We start from the raw sequence: 15,865 nt of genomic DNA, 5'->3' as shown, positions 1-15,865 counted from the left end.
AATCTTTTGTTATGCTATCCTTAGTCCCCTGAATCATATCAATAGGATTTCTTTTCTGAATGCGATGTTTTAAAGCATCACATAAATGCTATAATCGGATTTAAATCTGATCTTGGCTATATACTGGCCAGTATAATTTTTAATTTAATCTCATCAAGGTAAGTATTCACTATGCTAGCGACATGAAGGCGTGCATTAGCACCAATATATCATATCCAATATGGCTTTCAAATGGCAAAACATGATATTCTAAAACGTTTTCAATGTACATATATGTCAGTTGGATTTCTCTTAATAACCTTCAGGTGTTCGGTATGTCCTTTCTAACAATCGTAGCACTATGCCGCCACCACCACCAAAACTAACGCTGTGTATGAGATTACTATTAACTGACATACTGTTCGCCAAATATTTTGTAGACAAAGTTTTGTACATCTTGCTTCCATATTAATTTATGATAAACGCTATGCCAGGATGTAACCTCATATAGAGTGTTAATTTTGGTGGTGCCGGCATAGTGCTATAGAGTGGTATTTCTTGAAAAGGAGATACCGAATTTGTTGAGGTAATTGGGTGAATGACACTTGATATTTACATTTTACATTAAAAATATTTTAGAAGATCGTGTTTTGCCATTTTACAGCCATATTGGATAAGAAATTCGTTACAATAACACCTAAGGGATTCCAGTGAGTTCGTAGTTAGTCATGTTTTTATTATTTAGTAATTTAGGCTAGAAAAAAGTTGCTCATTAATCACATTGTTTGATCAGATTGTAAAGTTTTTAGAAATAGTACTGATGTTTATTAAAAAATTGATATCAATAAGCACTTTATTTCATAAATCTTAATCATACTGCATTTTTTACATTTATTTTGGTAATAAAATGTTTATGGGCGTTCACAGCTGATCAAATTGGATTAAAGTAGAGAATAAAAAATCAATTAATGACGAGTTATGGTAAATATCGTGTTTATTTTATTTTGTAGCGCAAACATTTTCAATTTGTACTTGAAAGTGATATTTGTTCGATTTGTGTTTGCATAGCAATCCAAATACCCTTTTCTTTCGACCGAAATTTAAAAAAATCAGTTTAGTATTAAGCAAAAACGTGCGATAATTTACGGCGCCGTAAGAGCAGTAAACCCATTGGTTGACTAACTCCTCTACCAATTGTAGATGAAATAGGAGTTAGTGAGCCAATGCCTCGCCAGGTTTACTGCTCTTACCGCGCCGTAAATTATCGCCCGTGTGGCCCTGGCCTTATTAGCAAAAAAAGCCTACTCGAAACAAAAAAATCAATGCAGGTGTACCACAAGGTATTGTGATAGTACCACCTGTACCTATTAGACAGTACTAATATTCCTTAATTAGATTATAAGACAATAGCTTCCTTTGCTGATGATACTGCTGTCTTTTCCGTAGGCGACGTCCATGAAGAACCGCCAAGTAAATTACAAACTGTTATAACTGGACTAAATTCCGACGAATTAAATTAGACGGAATGAAATCAGTGCACATTAATTTTACAAACAAGAAAAAAACAACACAGTCCTTTAAATAATACTCAGGTACCGCAAATTATTTGGTTAATAAATTAGACGCTAGGTTACGCTGGAGGCCCCATGTAAAAAACAAAAGAGAACAACTGAGGAGCAGATTTTTTAAATGCATTTTGTCCAGTTTTTGTAATTTTGGCAAATAGAGAAAAACTGCTACGCGTCTGGCAAGAAATTAAACGAAAAACTGATATACCTAAAAAATGGATAAAAAATCATTCAAATATTATACCTATACGCCAAAAATCTAGTATCAATAATATCCCAAAAAACTTGAAAAAACTGTTGGACAAACTGCATTTAGATTGTCATCCTTGGACAAAACGCATTTTGATTGTCTACACAAGGGGTATGACTGACTTTTGGTAGTAACGATGTAATAAAGCTCAAGTAACTTCATACAAATAGTATTTTATTTTTAAATACAAAATATTGTTTAAAAATGAATGGAACAATATGGTACTTTATATGTCATAAAGGTCCCCATTGCCATCATCATTGCAATCATAGCACTCAGCTCCTTCGATAACATCATCATCCTCAGTTTCACCAAGGATAGCTTGATTCCCATTTTGCTCACCAGTGTCAGAAAGAATTGGTTCTAACCATGTTAGCTCAGGATCGTTGACCCAATTCGTCCCTGATAGTTCTGGAGTTTCGAGAGGTTCTGGAGTTTTTTTGGTTTAATTTGGTTTTGAAGTTCTACAGTAGGTAAGTTTAAAGTCTAAAGCTTTTTTCCACGTTTCAATAATGTTTGGAATTGTTTTGATGGATCATTATTTCTGTAGAACAGTTCGGTCTTAAGCAAAATATCGTTGTTGTTTTGTGATCCCTTAATAATGAATCGTTTGGCTGCACTGATTCCTTCAATTTTTTTAAAGTGGTTAGCGCACTTTTTATATCATAAACTGTCCTGTCTCTACCAAGTTTTTAACTTTTCCCTTCTTGGAGTAAATGTCAAAATATTGTGTAGGGGTTTTTATTGTACTGTAGACTGTAGGATCGTGTAACTTTTGTCAATTTGTCCGAAAACACGGTCCGCTGGCAAATATGAATATCCGCGTACCGGAAAAATAAGTACCACAGATTTAATATTTTGTGAGGCATCTCTGTACAGCCATAACATGAGCATATGCATCATGTGTGCAGTTTTATTCTGAAGCGCACAACCATCTGCTAATAGTCTTAACTGTTTTATATCTGATGCACATTCAGATTTATTAAGAAAATCACGTAGATCAGGACTTGTTTCTAAAGATCCCCTTTTTGCTTGGTGTTCCATCTAGGTGTAGAAAACTGGCTTTTTAATATCCACGTCCGTTACACAAAAACAATAAAAAAAACTGCTGGGCGTTAAATGCATCTTGAATAGGCACTTTCAGTAAGACTTGAACCTGCTGAAGGTCAAAACAGGAAACAGTGTGTTCCGGTTTTTCACTCATTAGTTTAAAAAATTGTTTGGCCCTTACTTTATGTAGGTACACGTAGAGAAGTTCTTAGTTTCTCTATTTCAGTTTTGTCTTTGCAAAAGCTAATAGAAGTTTGAGTCCTGACACAAAAACCACATACGTCAGTGTAGCAGTAGTTCTAATTTGCTTTTAAATTCTCAGCAGTACTCTGATTGTACAGATTCCATAAAATAGTAATATTATTTTCAGATGATAAATAAATGCGCCGAGATTTAGCACGCCCGTAATTACTTTCATGTCCTTACAAACTGGCTTTAAATTTTTTAACAGCTTCAAATTTTTTAACATTCTTTAAATACCGTTTGTCCCCTCCACGATTCTCAACAATACCACTGCCAGATTGCATTTTTCTTTTTATCAGTTTATTTATACCAGTTAGATGTCTTTTTCTTTTTCTGCTACCACGGTCCGTATCACCAACTACATGATCTCCTGTCACAACTACATCCATTATTTTATATTGTTTTGTTAAAAATTGGAAAATCAAACGCACATAAAACAAACTTAACAGTACAGACACCAAGTATAGAACGACAATGACTGCCAATGACAAACAAATCGCAATTAGTCCATAGCGCACGGACAAACTTCGGTTAGTTTGTCTACCGTCAATGGACATACATCAAATAGAAAGTCCAAGGTATTTTGTTTATTTAATTTTCAGACAACAGAATGCATTTAGAACCTCTTTCGTGACACAAAATGGTGGCTCTATACATATAGTTTGAGATGATATCTTTAGTTGAAAATTTGAAAAAATAGACAAAATGCATATAGAAAGTCTGCTCCTCAATTTAACATCAAATACAAAAAAATATATTGGATATTGGGAAGGTAATCCACTCTATCAATTCAAGACAAATTACTTTTGTATAAATACATTCTAATATAAACTATATATGGACATAATATGGCATCCAGCTGTGTAGTTGTGGTGTGATAGACATTATCCAGCGATTCCAAAACAGAGTTCTAAGGAGCGTTGCCAACGTAGAAACAGTTATAAAAATACCATTGAAAAATTTGCCGAGAGTTACGAACAACGACTTCTTCAACACGTCAATGTTGAGGCCATCCAGCTCCTCGACAAAACGTATCTGGCTAGAAGACTTAAGAGGAAGGAACCCTTCCGGCCCAGTTAGTTAAGTGAAAAGTAGAGTATAGTGCAAGTGATGCAGTGTTTATTAAAATTTGATATTTATCAATAAGCACTTTATTCCATAAATCTTAATCATACTGCAATTTTTGCATTTATTTTGGTAATAAAATGTTTATGGGCGTTTCACAGCTGACCAAATTGGATTAAAGTAGAGAATAAAAAATCAATTAATGACGAGTTATGGTAAATATCGTGTTTATTTTATTCCGTAGCGTAAACATTTCCAATTTGTATTTGAAAGTGATATTTGTTCGGTTCATGTTTGCACAGCATTCCAAACACCCTTTTCTGTCAGCAGGAAGTCGAAAAAATCGAATTTGGGATCACATACGTCCGACGTAACATTATTGAATGTTTATATAGTCATAAAAAACATCGTAGTATGCCATCAGTTACGGATTATTTGAAATAGTGCATTTTTTCATAAATCAACCGTTTTTCAATATACAAACTAGAAATTTTCAATCGTAAATCAGACAAAATCAATTCCATAAATATTTGGCCATTCATTTCGAGTTGTTATCCTGTTTTAGAATACGTGCCATTTGGATGGGCTTTTATTTTAGCTGGTGCTGGAACGGCTTTGGTGATTGACATTCAAATATATCGGATCTGATTTTTTTGGTGTAACTTTATCAATAGATTGGCACGTTTTTTCGACGTTCGAAACAAGCGATTGTTTGAAGCCTGTTCCAGCGACAATGTTTACCTCGACGGATGGTTTATTGGCAGGTAGATCAGATACTCCCTTTGGGAACCAGTGAATCATAATGTATTGTATTGTTTTAATTTAGATAGTATTTACGCATAAACGGTGATAATCTAAAAATCTACAAGTTTTACCAATATTTTAATTGCAAATTTACAAGTATAAATTTAAAATACAAACTAGAGATAGGTAGATCAAGTCAAACTAAACCTGCGCATAGGTATAAAAATCGGCCCACTTCTAACTTTTGATTTTAACTATATTTTTTTCAGGAAATAGCACTCGGATCAAAGAAGGGACATACTGCATGAAAGATAATTTTTTATACGCTTTAATATGAGGACACATTTGTGACGGCTTGCTTATCATTTACATGCGTAGCAACCGATAAACATTGAAAAGTATTTATTTGATGTTTTTAGAGATAATAAGGAATTTTCCAAAATTTGTTATTATGACCTTTGCAACTAAAAATTGCATATTGATCGTTTTTATTGTTAATTATTGTTCACGTTTGTCTAAGTTTAATGGATACTATACCAGAGAAAGCCGCTTAAGTTATGGCATTAATATTTACTTAGCCAGTAAGCTCTGTACAACTGGATATGACACGCGCAGGCAGCGTCTCGAAGGGTTACGTTATGAGGACACTGGATTCTTTCGTAGATGACCTGGAACATGTAGTAAGCAATTTACAACTGCTCGTTTTTTTTACTTAAACAATAGAAATACACCTAATCTACAAGATTAATCAGTATTTTTTCTTTAACCCAATTTCCCTAAAAATGTTTTAACTATCTGTAAACTGTCACCTGGTCCATCCTTACTTTTTTTTACATGAAATGCCCACTTTTTGTTGTGGCTACACAGCACAGCACTGACTCTCCTTTTTACTAATTGCTCGCGTCTTTGTTGTGGCTACAATACAATGCAAAACACTAACTAGGCCCGGCACAACTTCACACAATACACGAGCTCGAACATTTTAGCCCTCTTGAGCCTTCGCATCTGGGGTTCGTTGACAAGAAGTTGAGGTTCTTCATGGTTGGGATGCTTATGGAGCTTCTCTTCATGTCTCCTGGCGACTTTCTTAATTTCATTTGAAATAGATTCGATTTTAAGATCTCTACACAAATCGTCATTCCGAACATACCAAGGAGCACATAAAATATTCCTTAATATTCGGTTCTGGAGCGTTTCTAAATTTCGGTAATTGCTGTTTGCCATAATTGTAGGCCATAGGTCCACACCGGTTTCAATATCTGTTGGTAAATTAATACTTTGTTCTGGATGGAAAGTTGAGAGTACCTACCTATTAGCCAATACATATTTTTGTACATTATCTTCAACTGTTCAGTTTTCTTTTTAACGTACTCTTTCCATTTTAGTTTGACGTCGAGATTTAAACCCAGGTATTTCGCTATTTTTTTTATTAGGAACAACGTGGTTCTTTAGGATAATTGGAAGATTATTAAATAACTGCTCGTGATGATAGCTTTATTGTGTCAACAATATAAATAAATCGTCACCTTCAAGTTAACGTACAAGTTCGCCGTTTAAGTGCAACAACAGCTCCATGAAGTAAGAGGAGTGGTTATTGGTCAATGGACAGTAAGAGAAGGAATGAAGAAAAATAATCTGACTCCTTGAATATCTGCGATTGGTCAAAAACTTGCAGCGCATCGTTAAGTACGCCTGTGCTTTCACGGGATCATCAAATCTGAAGGAGACGATGGAACAATGGGAACATTGGCTGTTCTCGGATAAGACCAGAATATGCCCCTATGGTAGCGATCGGAAAAAGAAAGTGTGCCGAAGATGAGGGAAGTGATTTTTTAGAATGCTGTATTGAAGGGCATAGTCCTTATGGATGTGGCACCTGCATGATTTGGGGTGAAATTTCTGTGGGTACACGAACATACCTTGTTTTCATTCGTAGGGGTAACCGTCTTCACGAGCGAGGAGGTTTAATGGGTGCTAAGTACATCGATGGGATTTTAGCAATGAATTTAGTATCTTACGTTGACTATATTTAGAAAAAAACTGCTGGACATAGCTCTTTCTATTTTTTTTTGTTTTTTGCGACTGGCATCCAGTTGCTGACAATACGCTTCAGATCATCAGCCCATCTGATTGGTGGTCGTCTTCTGCTCCGTAGTGCTTCTTCTCGTGGCCTCCACTCGAAAATAAATTTTGTCCATCGGTTGTCTGACAATCTGGCGACGTGTCCTGCCCGATTCCACTTGAGCGACGCGATTCTTTCGACGGCGTCCGTTGTTTTTGTTCTACGACGTATTTCTTCGTTTGAGATTCGATCCCTCAAGGAGACACCCAGCATCTAGCGCTCCATAGCCCTCTGAGTTATGCGAATCTTGTTCACTACCTTTTTTGTGAGTGTTAATATTTCCGCTCCATAAATGAGTACAGGCAATACACACTGGTCAAAAATTTTCGTTTTCAGGCATATGGGTAAGTCCGATTTAAATACATAGCTCAGATCCTTGCCAGTAGCATAAAATAATTACAACAGGCAATGAAAATGGTTAATTCAGTTAGTAATGAATACGGCCTGAGACTCAACTTCAAGAAGACAAAATATATGTTGATAAGTAAAAAGCAACAACCTGCTAGACAGTTACGAATAAACAACATACTAATCGATGATGTACGATATTATGTATATCTTGGCACCATGTAAAGGCAAAATAGTAACAGGGCACAGAAATTAGGGCGAGAATAGAACAAGCTAGAGCAGCACTTAACAATATGAAAAAGGTCCTCATAAGCAAAGATTTACACCTTCTTCTAAAACTACGTCTAGTTAAATGCTATATTTTTCCGATCTTATTGTAATATGGTGTGGATGAGTGGACGCTGACAGAAATGCTCACGAAAAAACTAGAATAATTTGAGGTGTGGGTGTACCGACGCATACTTCGTATATCCTGGACCGAATATATCACCTACATGGAGGTAATCCACAGAATCGGAAAACAGAGAGGAATCGTGAGCACACTTAAAAAAATAAAAACTTGAATATCTAGGCCATATCTAGGCATTGAATATCTGGACTCTTCGCGTATGCGAGCACCAAAAAATTGATGCCTTTGAGATGTGGTGCTGGAGAAGAATGCTGCGCATACCTTGGACAGCTCATAGGAAAAAACGTGTCCATTCTAAACCAACTCATATTAAAAAAAGGCTGTCCACAATACGTCTGCAACGAATTCTGCAATTCTTTGGTCACGTGGTTTGCAGAGGTGACGACAGTTTGGAGAGATTAATTGTTTCTGGAAATGTTCCGGGGAGAAGATCAAGAGGACGATAACCAACTAGATAGTCTGACCAAATAAAGCATTCAGCTGGAAACTCATTCTGCGAAGCTCTTAGAGCAGCTGAAGATAGAGACCAATGGAGAAACATTGTTAGGAATATTGGAAGAAATCACGATCCTCAGTAATAGGGAAACGACAAGAGAGAGAGAGAGAGAGAGAGAGAGAGAGAGAGAGAAAGAGACTGCAATTCATTATCCAGGGGGAAATAGACAGTAAGCGAGGGCCAGGCAGGAGAAGACACTCGTGGATTCAAAATCTGTGGAAGTGTTATTTTGAGGTTAAGCAATTTAAACCCGTTTCTGTACCAGGTATAATTCTGCAGTCTGGGTCTAGTGTTATAACGTGCTAAAATTCTCTCACGTACTTTTTTTTCCAATTTTAGATTATTATTCTTTTCAATATATTATTGAAAAAAAAATATCTTTGACCCTAAAATGTGATATTTCGATAGTAAATTTAACCTGAAACAATTTTACTGTAGACGTGTTTGTACCAAAAGTGCATAGAACTCACCCTAATTCACCCTGAGCCTAGGGACTATTTCGCCCCTTTCTCAATAAATCAGCTATTTAAATGGTAGCACTCCGCGGTTTTTTCAAACATAGGGGTCCATTGACCATATGAGACAATAAAATCTTGTTAAAGTTGTAGTTCATTTTAGCTCTCTTATTTTGAACATAATCAATAGCCTAATAATATATTTAAAATTTAAAATACTTACCGAGGTCAAAATTTTAGCGGCCTTATTAGCGAACTGCAGGGCTTCCTGATTCCACTTCATTTCTCCCATTGCCCTGCGAAATAATTAATTATTGTAGATAAGCTAATTAGGCGACTACATTGTGAATAGTGCTAATTGCATGGTAGGTAATTAATTGCAAAAAGTCATTCCCGCATCACGATTTTCGTTTCGTTGTAAGTGGGGGAATTAAGAGCCCCGATGGCAATTAGTCAGTAATTGTTAGCGGAAATTTTTAGTACAACCGTTTAGTTGAGAATAGAAGAATTTTAACATGGCATTTTCAAAAAATAAAATAAAAATATTTTTTTGACGAAAAAATGAAAATTATAAAATAAATGTCTATCTAATATTAAACAGAATGTATAAATCAAACTCCTTACTCTAACTTTCCAATGAGAAAATAAATTGTCACACTAATAGTCCATTTACTCACGGTTTTTGCTGTAAACTTTAAAGAACAGTATAGAATGACATATAGGGCCAACATAGCTAATATGTCACAGAAAAAAAAACTGATATTGTGTTAATATGGGATTTTGCCCTGTGCGTTTCTTCTCGGGTGTGGAAAAGTATACGTTTAAAATAAATCCGGAAGTGGATAAACCGACTAATTTTAAGCAACTTTTGTTCTATAGCGTTTTTTCACTAAGTCAATACTTTTCGAGTTATTTGTCCATTTTTCAACAAATAAACCACGTTCTTGGGCGGTTTTTCACTCAAGAAGTAAGTATATCGAAAAAACATTCTTAACAAAGTAAAAAAATAGTGTACATACGCATAAGTTCTCTAGAAAGAGTAGAGTAGAGTTGTAGCAAATTAAAAATATATTCATATTCGTCAAATTCCAAATCGAATATTTCAACGTGAAATAACCAAAAAATGAAGTAATCTTTGGGGAAAATTCATTGCAACTTTTTTAAAGTGTTTAAACAAGCTTTAATTCTGTTTTTAGTTTCTAGCTTCAAAAGTCAATAAAGTTACGCTCAAAATAAAGCTGTACCCTTTTTTTGGAAAAAAATCGGAAAAATCACCCCCTAGTTAGCATCTTAAATAAAATTAACCGTAACCGCTTCATATACGTTGCTTTACTTATGATATATTTATATGATCTGTAAGTTTCATCAGTTCAAAATGTTTATTTGTGAAAAAAATTGGTTTTAAAGTAAACTTTTTGAATTATTAATTTTGCAAAATATGCTTTTTGCTTAAAATAACCTAAAAATTATTAGTGTCAACAAAAACCTTAAAGAGTAAAAACATGTAGGTTTGGCTTTTCTAAATATTTTGGATTGTTTGTTTTTCTGTAAGACAACATTTAGATTAGATATGGCTGTTCAAAATTTGGATACACTCGTGATTAGTGAATCCATCAAGCCCTTTCAACTACAGCCCTTTAAAAAATAAGCACTTTAAACCGATGAAAGTTAGAGATCGTATAAACAATACATACACGAGCACACCAACGTCTAAAGCGTCACCAACGATTAACTTCATTTGGCAGGGTAATTAGGGGGGGGGGGGATTTTCACGACTATTTTTTAAATGGATTAACTTTATTTTGAGCGTAACTTTTGATGCTAGAAACTCTAAAAAAAATTTTTTGAGCTTTTTTGAGCTTTTTAAAAAAGTTGTTATGAGTTGTTTTTCCAAAAATTGCTTCATTTGTTAGTTATATCACGTTGAAATAGTCGATTTGGAATTTGACGAATATGAACCTATTTTTCATTATCTATAACTTTGGTTTTATTGGATCTAGAGGCCTAATATATAAACCATTTTTTTTTCTTTTCCATATCAATGGTACATAGGAAAAACGGATTTTTAAGTCAAGATTTGTCGAATTTAAGCTATTGATGTTATCCTATGGAACATACGTTAGATGTTGTTGTAAACATACCTCTCAGGAGAAAAACACGAAATATTAATAGAAAAAGTATCCTGTACAGGGGAATAACGTGATAAGTTCGTGCAGTACCGAGAGAAAAATGGGTTATATAATATAGTATATAATACAGGGTGAGGCAGATAAAGGGCCTATTAGAAATATTTCGAGAACTAAAGGCAACAGACTCATAAAAATTGGCATGAAGGGGTTTTGAAGAGTGATCTATTTAATGAAAAAATTTTCATCTATTTGCTACTTCCGGTTATACCGGAAGTTGCTTATAACTTCGTTTTTTTAATAGGACACCCTGTATATTTTTACACTTTTGGATTCTACTCGAAGTCTTATTTCTTAAAATATGAGGTTTTGTATTGTCATACAGGGTAGTTTAAAAGATAATTACGTTTTTTTATTAATTTCGTGGCAATTTTCATACCCTGTAGAATTGGAATATTTTGACTTTATTTATGTTCAAATGATTTTTAGTATAGTCTACTACTGTCAAATTATTAGTATAGCTAATTGTTGAATTTTAGTATACAGGGTTGGTCGAAACTCGGAATGAGTATTTTCTAAGTTTTCTTAAACGGAACACCCTGTATTTTAGTATTGTAATTGAAATGGTATTTATGTTTCTTTTTTATTTCTTAAGCATTCCCTATACCTAACTGCTTTAATTTGTGCTTAATTGTTAATCGCACCAACAATCTTAACTACGTAAGTATTTTGATAGCTCAACCATTATTGGGAATTTTAACGATCAGTCTAGATTAATATGTATCGAAAAATTATTTGGGGCTGAATATTTTCAAGGCCAACCTAATAAAATTTCACGTATTTTTGTTGTAATTATTGTTTGGCTTGAATCACCAATCACTCACAAATTAAAGCAGTTAGGTATATACCGTAAATCAGTTAGGTATACACAGTAAATAAAAAAGTACCATAAAATATCATTTCATTACAATACTAAAATACAGGGTGTTCTAATTAAGAAAACTCAGAAAATATTTGTTCCGTGTTTTGACCAACCCTGTATACTAAAATTCAATATACAGCTATACTATTAATGTTTAACAATAGTAGGCTATATTTAAAACCATCTGAACGTAAATAGAGTTTTTGATGTCAAAGTAATATAATTCTACAGGGTGTTAAATTTGCTACGAAATTAATTAAAACACGTAATTATCTTTTAAACTACCCTGTAAAATAATATAAAACCTCATATATTAAGAAAGGAGATATCGAGGAAAATCCAAAAATGTAAAAATATACAGGGTGTCCTATTTAAAAAAACGAAGTTATAAGCAACTTCAAAGAAAATAGATGAAAATAATTTCATTAAATAGATCACTCTTCAAAACCCCTTCATTCCAATTTTCATGATTCTGTTGCTTTTAGTTCTAGAGAAATTTCTAGCAGGCCTTTTATCTGCCTCACCCTATATAGCGTTGACGGGCGTCTGAACATTAACATTCCAAAAAATATATTGATTATATCTTACCCATACATTGGATTTTGTTTTAATCGAAAAAGTATTATCCTACACGAATACAGTAAAAAGTTTACCACGGAAACCTGCTTATTTATAACAAAATTATTCAACAAATAGAAAGGTCTTTTTCATTTGAAACCAATTTATTCATTCGTTTGAGCAGGTTCCCTTGGTTTACATTTTACTGGAATATCCTAGCATTATATCCTTTCGATTAAACAATACTCCACTTATGGCTAAGAAATCTGTAGTGTTTTGGCAAAGGTTGATATAACCGTTTAACTTAATTGTACAGGAGAGCATTTTGAACATTTCAATGCATGAGCATGTTTTTCCAACCCAAAAACGAAAAGTAATCAACATAATAAATCAAGTAAAATATCAAGTTTTGCTCTATCTAATAAGTAAAAAGCGGACAAATCAATATACCCCGAAACGCAATGGTAGGTATATCAATTATTTATTTATTAAATTTTGAAACTGACTTCCGCAAGATCAAATTAAAATAGAATTTGTAACTTAACTTTCATCTCATGTTGTTTTAATTCAATGCCCTATTCAAAATGGCCCCGGAAAACGCTAAAAGTGGCTTTTTTCTGACAAATAATTCGGCTTTGTTTGCAAATAAAATTTTTTAATTGTTTATTTGCATTTGGAGCATTTGACCATTGGAATGAAAATATGATTCTTGATGCAAACACTAGGCTCACAACGTGCTCTGAATATTGTGTTAAAGGATACATTTGAACCCATAGTTTTAGTAAATGGAACAATATGTGGTTCAAAACTTTCGTTAATTTACCGCTCTGCCGTCATCGCTCTCTTCTTCTTCTTCTTGACGTAGGGCTACAACCATGGGTGGGTCTTGGCTGACTGTACAACTTTTTTCCAATTTGTTCGGTCTTCCATCAACATAGTATCAAATGGAATGTTCATTTTCCGGAGATCTGCTTGAATGTTACAAGGGCGGATCCAGGACCGATTTTCGGGAGGGGCCATGAACTTTTTTTGGGGTAGAGTACTAGGGAGTCTGGGGGTAATTTTTAAAAATTAGGGTTACAATGGCAAGTTTTAAGGCACTCTTCATACACTTTTGAGGGCCATAAAGACCTTCAAAACTTAACGTTATTAAAGTATTATTAAAGTCAGTACCGATTCCTACAACACATTTCTTCGGATCAAAGTGCAGCTCTTTCAATATATACGAGTATATAATCTTTAGACCTTCTACCCTCTCGGGTGTAGGTATGACTTGTGCTCTGTTAACAGTGCACAAATCTCTTTCATTGCTTCCTGTCCTGTGTGCCATAGCCTTAGCGTCGTTCCATGATATTCCTTGGTCCTTTGTCAAGAATCCTTGCCATCACTTCGTTCCATGTCTCTCTCGGTCTTCCTCTACTTCTTTTCCCCTGCACCTTCGTTTCCCATATCTTACTTAACCCGCCATTACACGCGCTATGAGGAAATCCCTCACCATATTTGTTTATAACCAATGAAATTGTGTAAACTAATACGATAACCTTAAGCACCCAGGAATGCCTTTAGCATGGTTTATGAGAGGGTATGAAAAAGTTATATAATATTTCAGGCGGCCAGTGTGCTGTGTGATAGTTGAAAGAAGAGACATCCCTCTTCAAGTGAGGGAATTCCTCACTGCGCGTACAATCACAGTGAAATCACGTTTCTATTATCTCAAAGAAACTTTTAGGTTTTTATTTAATATTGAGGTACGTTTAATTAAAATATTATTGTTTGGATTAGGTTAGGAACAGTGGCTAGTTCTAGGGGGGTTTGGGGGTTAAAATCCCACCCAGATCATATAGAAATATATATAAAAGAAAGTAGGAAAATGTAACTTGTCTTTCACAAATAATACAAAAAACTTTCGGTGCCCAAGCAAACCCCCCTCCCCCCCAGAGGAAAATTCTAGGTGCGCCACTGGTTAAGACCCCATTTTTAAATTTACCTATTCTAATTGGAAAATAAGCCACACTTTAACTTGAAAAATTGATTTTATTGACGTTTCGAATTCCACCTCGGACGTCGTTATCAAAATACAAAATATTAATAGTTAATTACATAAATTCCACAAAGAAATAGCTTCAGAACAGTTTTTAATTTTAATTTGTATTTTTAGTAAAATGAATTCGCGTAAAGAACGTTAATTTCTTCAGTGGCTTGCTGAAATTGAAAATTAAGAAAACTTGCTTTTGATCTATATTATTTTTACTTTGTTTTGTTAAATTAATAAAAAAAAATTGGTTTACGAGACTTTCTATAATATGTGAGTACAACCCATTTTATATTTATACATGTTGACATTCATTCTTCCTCGAAATAAGTCGAATTTATGTAGGTGAGGGCGACGCTCATACGCGTGCAACCACGTCACAATAGAAGACGCGTGTAACGGCGGGTTAACTGGTACTTCTGTCTGTAGTCGTTGTAAATATGCCCCCACCAAATTAATTGTCTTTTTTCAACATATTTCATCATTGTCTCGATTTTCAGTTCTTCTCTTATGTAGTTATTTCTTACCCTATCCCTTCTAGTGACTCCTTGAACTTTGCGTAGATGCCTCATTTCTGCAGCCTGTATCTTACTTTTGTGTTGTCTATTAATACCCAGGATTCACATCCGTACGTAAGTACTGGTCTGTTAATAATTGTTTTTCCTATTGCGTGTGACAGTTTATCTACTTTATCAATTCTTTTATTGATCTCAGCTACCTGTCTACCTGTTTCTTCAATGGTTACTCCCAAGTATTCAAATGATTTTACCTGTCTACTCTCTGTATCATCTATCTGAAAATGTACCTCCTGTCTTTCTTTGGCTATTACCACTACCTTAAATTTTTCTTTGTTCATAGTCATATCATACTTTTTTAAAACTGCAGCTCTTTCAATAAATTTAATACTATTTTTTCCAATGCTGCTCCTGGCAGGCCTTCTTTTTCCCCTCTCTTGATATTCACTAATTATTTTTAGGTTCTCATACGCGTCAATAAATTTGACAAAGTCTTCACGAATGTTGTTATTGTGTGTATGCATCTCAAATTTAGAGAAAGCTGTTCCATGTGGGATACGTCGGTCGTTTCATCAAATATGACAGAGTAATAATGTGCATTTTGAACCTGATTCATTATCTGTTCAATTATATCCTCACAACATGTCATCAATTGATTTTGAATGGTGCTACTACATGGTAGCAAGAGTCATGGACTCTTAAACAGAGGAATATTAAAAATCTTGAAAGCTTTGAGATGTGGTGCTACCGCCGTATACTAAGAATAAGTTGTGTGGATAAAATTACAAATGAAGAAGTAATACGCAGAATAAATAACAAGCTCTACTGAATATAAAAAAGAGAAAACTTTAATACTTAGGCCACCTGATGAGGGGACAAAAGTACACATTCCTACAAAACATAATGCAAGGAAAAATCCAAGGACGAAGAAATCCAGGCCGTAGAAGAATGTCCTGGATGAGAAATTTGAGAGAGTGGTTTGG

General features: G+C 34.4%; 1 protein-coding gene across 1 annotated transcript in view; it reads right to left on the bottom strand.

Moving 5' to 3' along the window:
* Positions 1-15,865, bottom strand: part of LOC126892888 (protein O-mannosyl-transferase TMTC1-like) — a 603,242-nt gene that overhangs the window by 200,453 nt on the left and 386,924 nt on the right. The window contains exon 4 of the mRNA XM_050662709.1: positions 8,953-9,025. Coding sequence (XP_050518666.1) covers positions 8,953-9,025 — 73 coding nt within the window. The remainder of the gene's footprint in view (positions 1-8,952; positions 9,026-15,865) is intronic.

Source organism: Diabrotica virgifera, chromosome 1 (assembly GCF_917563875.1).
Source record: "Diabrotica virgifera virgifera chromosome 1, PGI_DIABVI_V3a".
Lineage (NCBI taxonomy): Eukaryota > Metazoa > Arthropoda > Insecta > Coleoptera > Chrysomelidae > Diabrotica > Diabrotica virgifera.
Note: the sequence above shows the minus strand (reverse complement) of the source record. Positions and strands in the feature narration are given on the sequence as shown.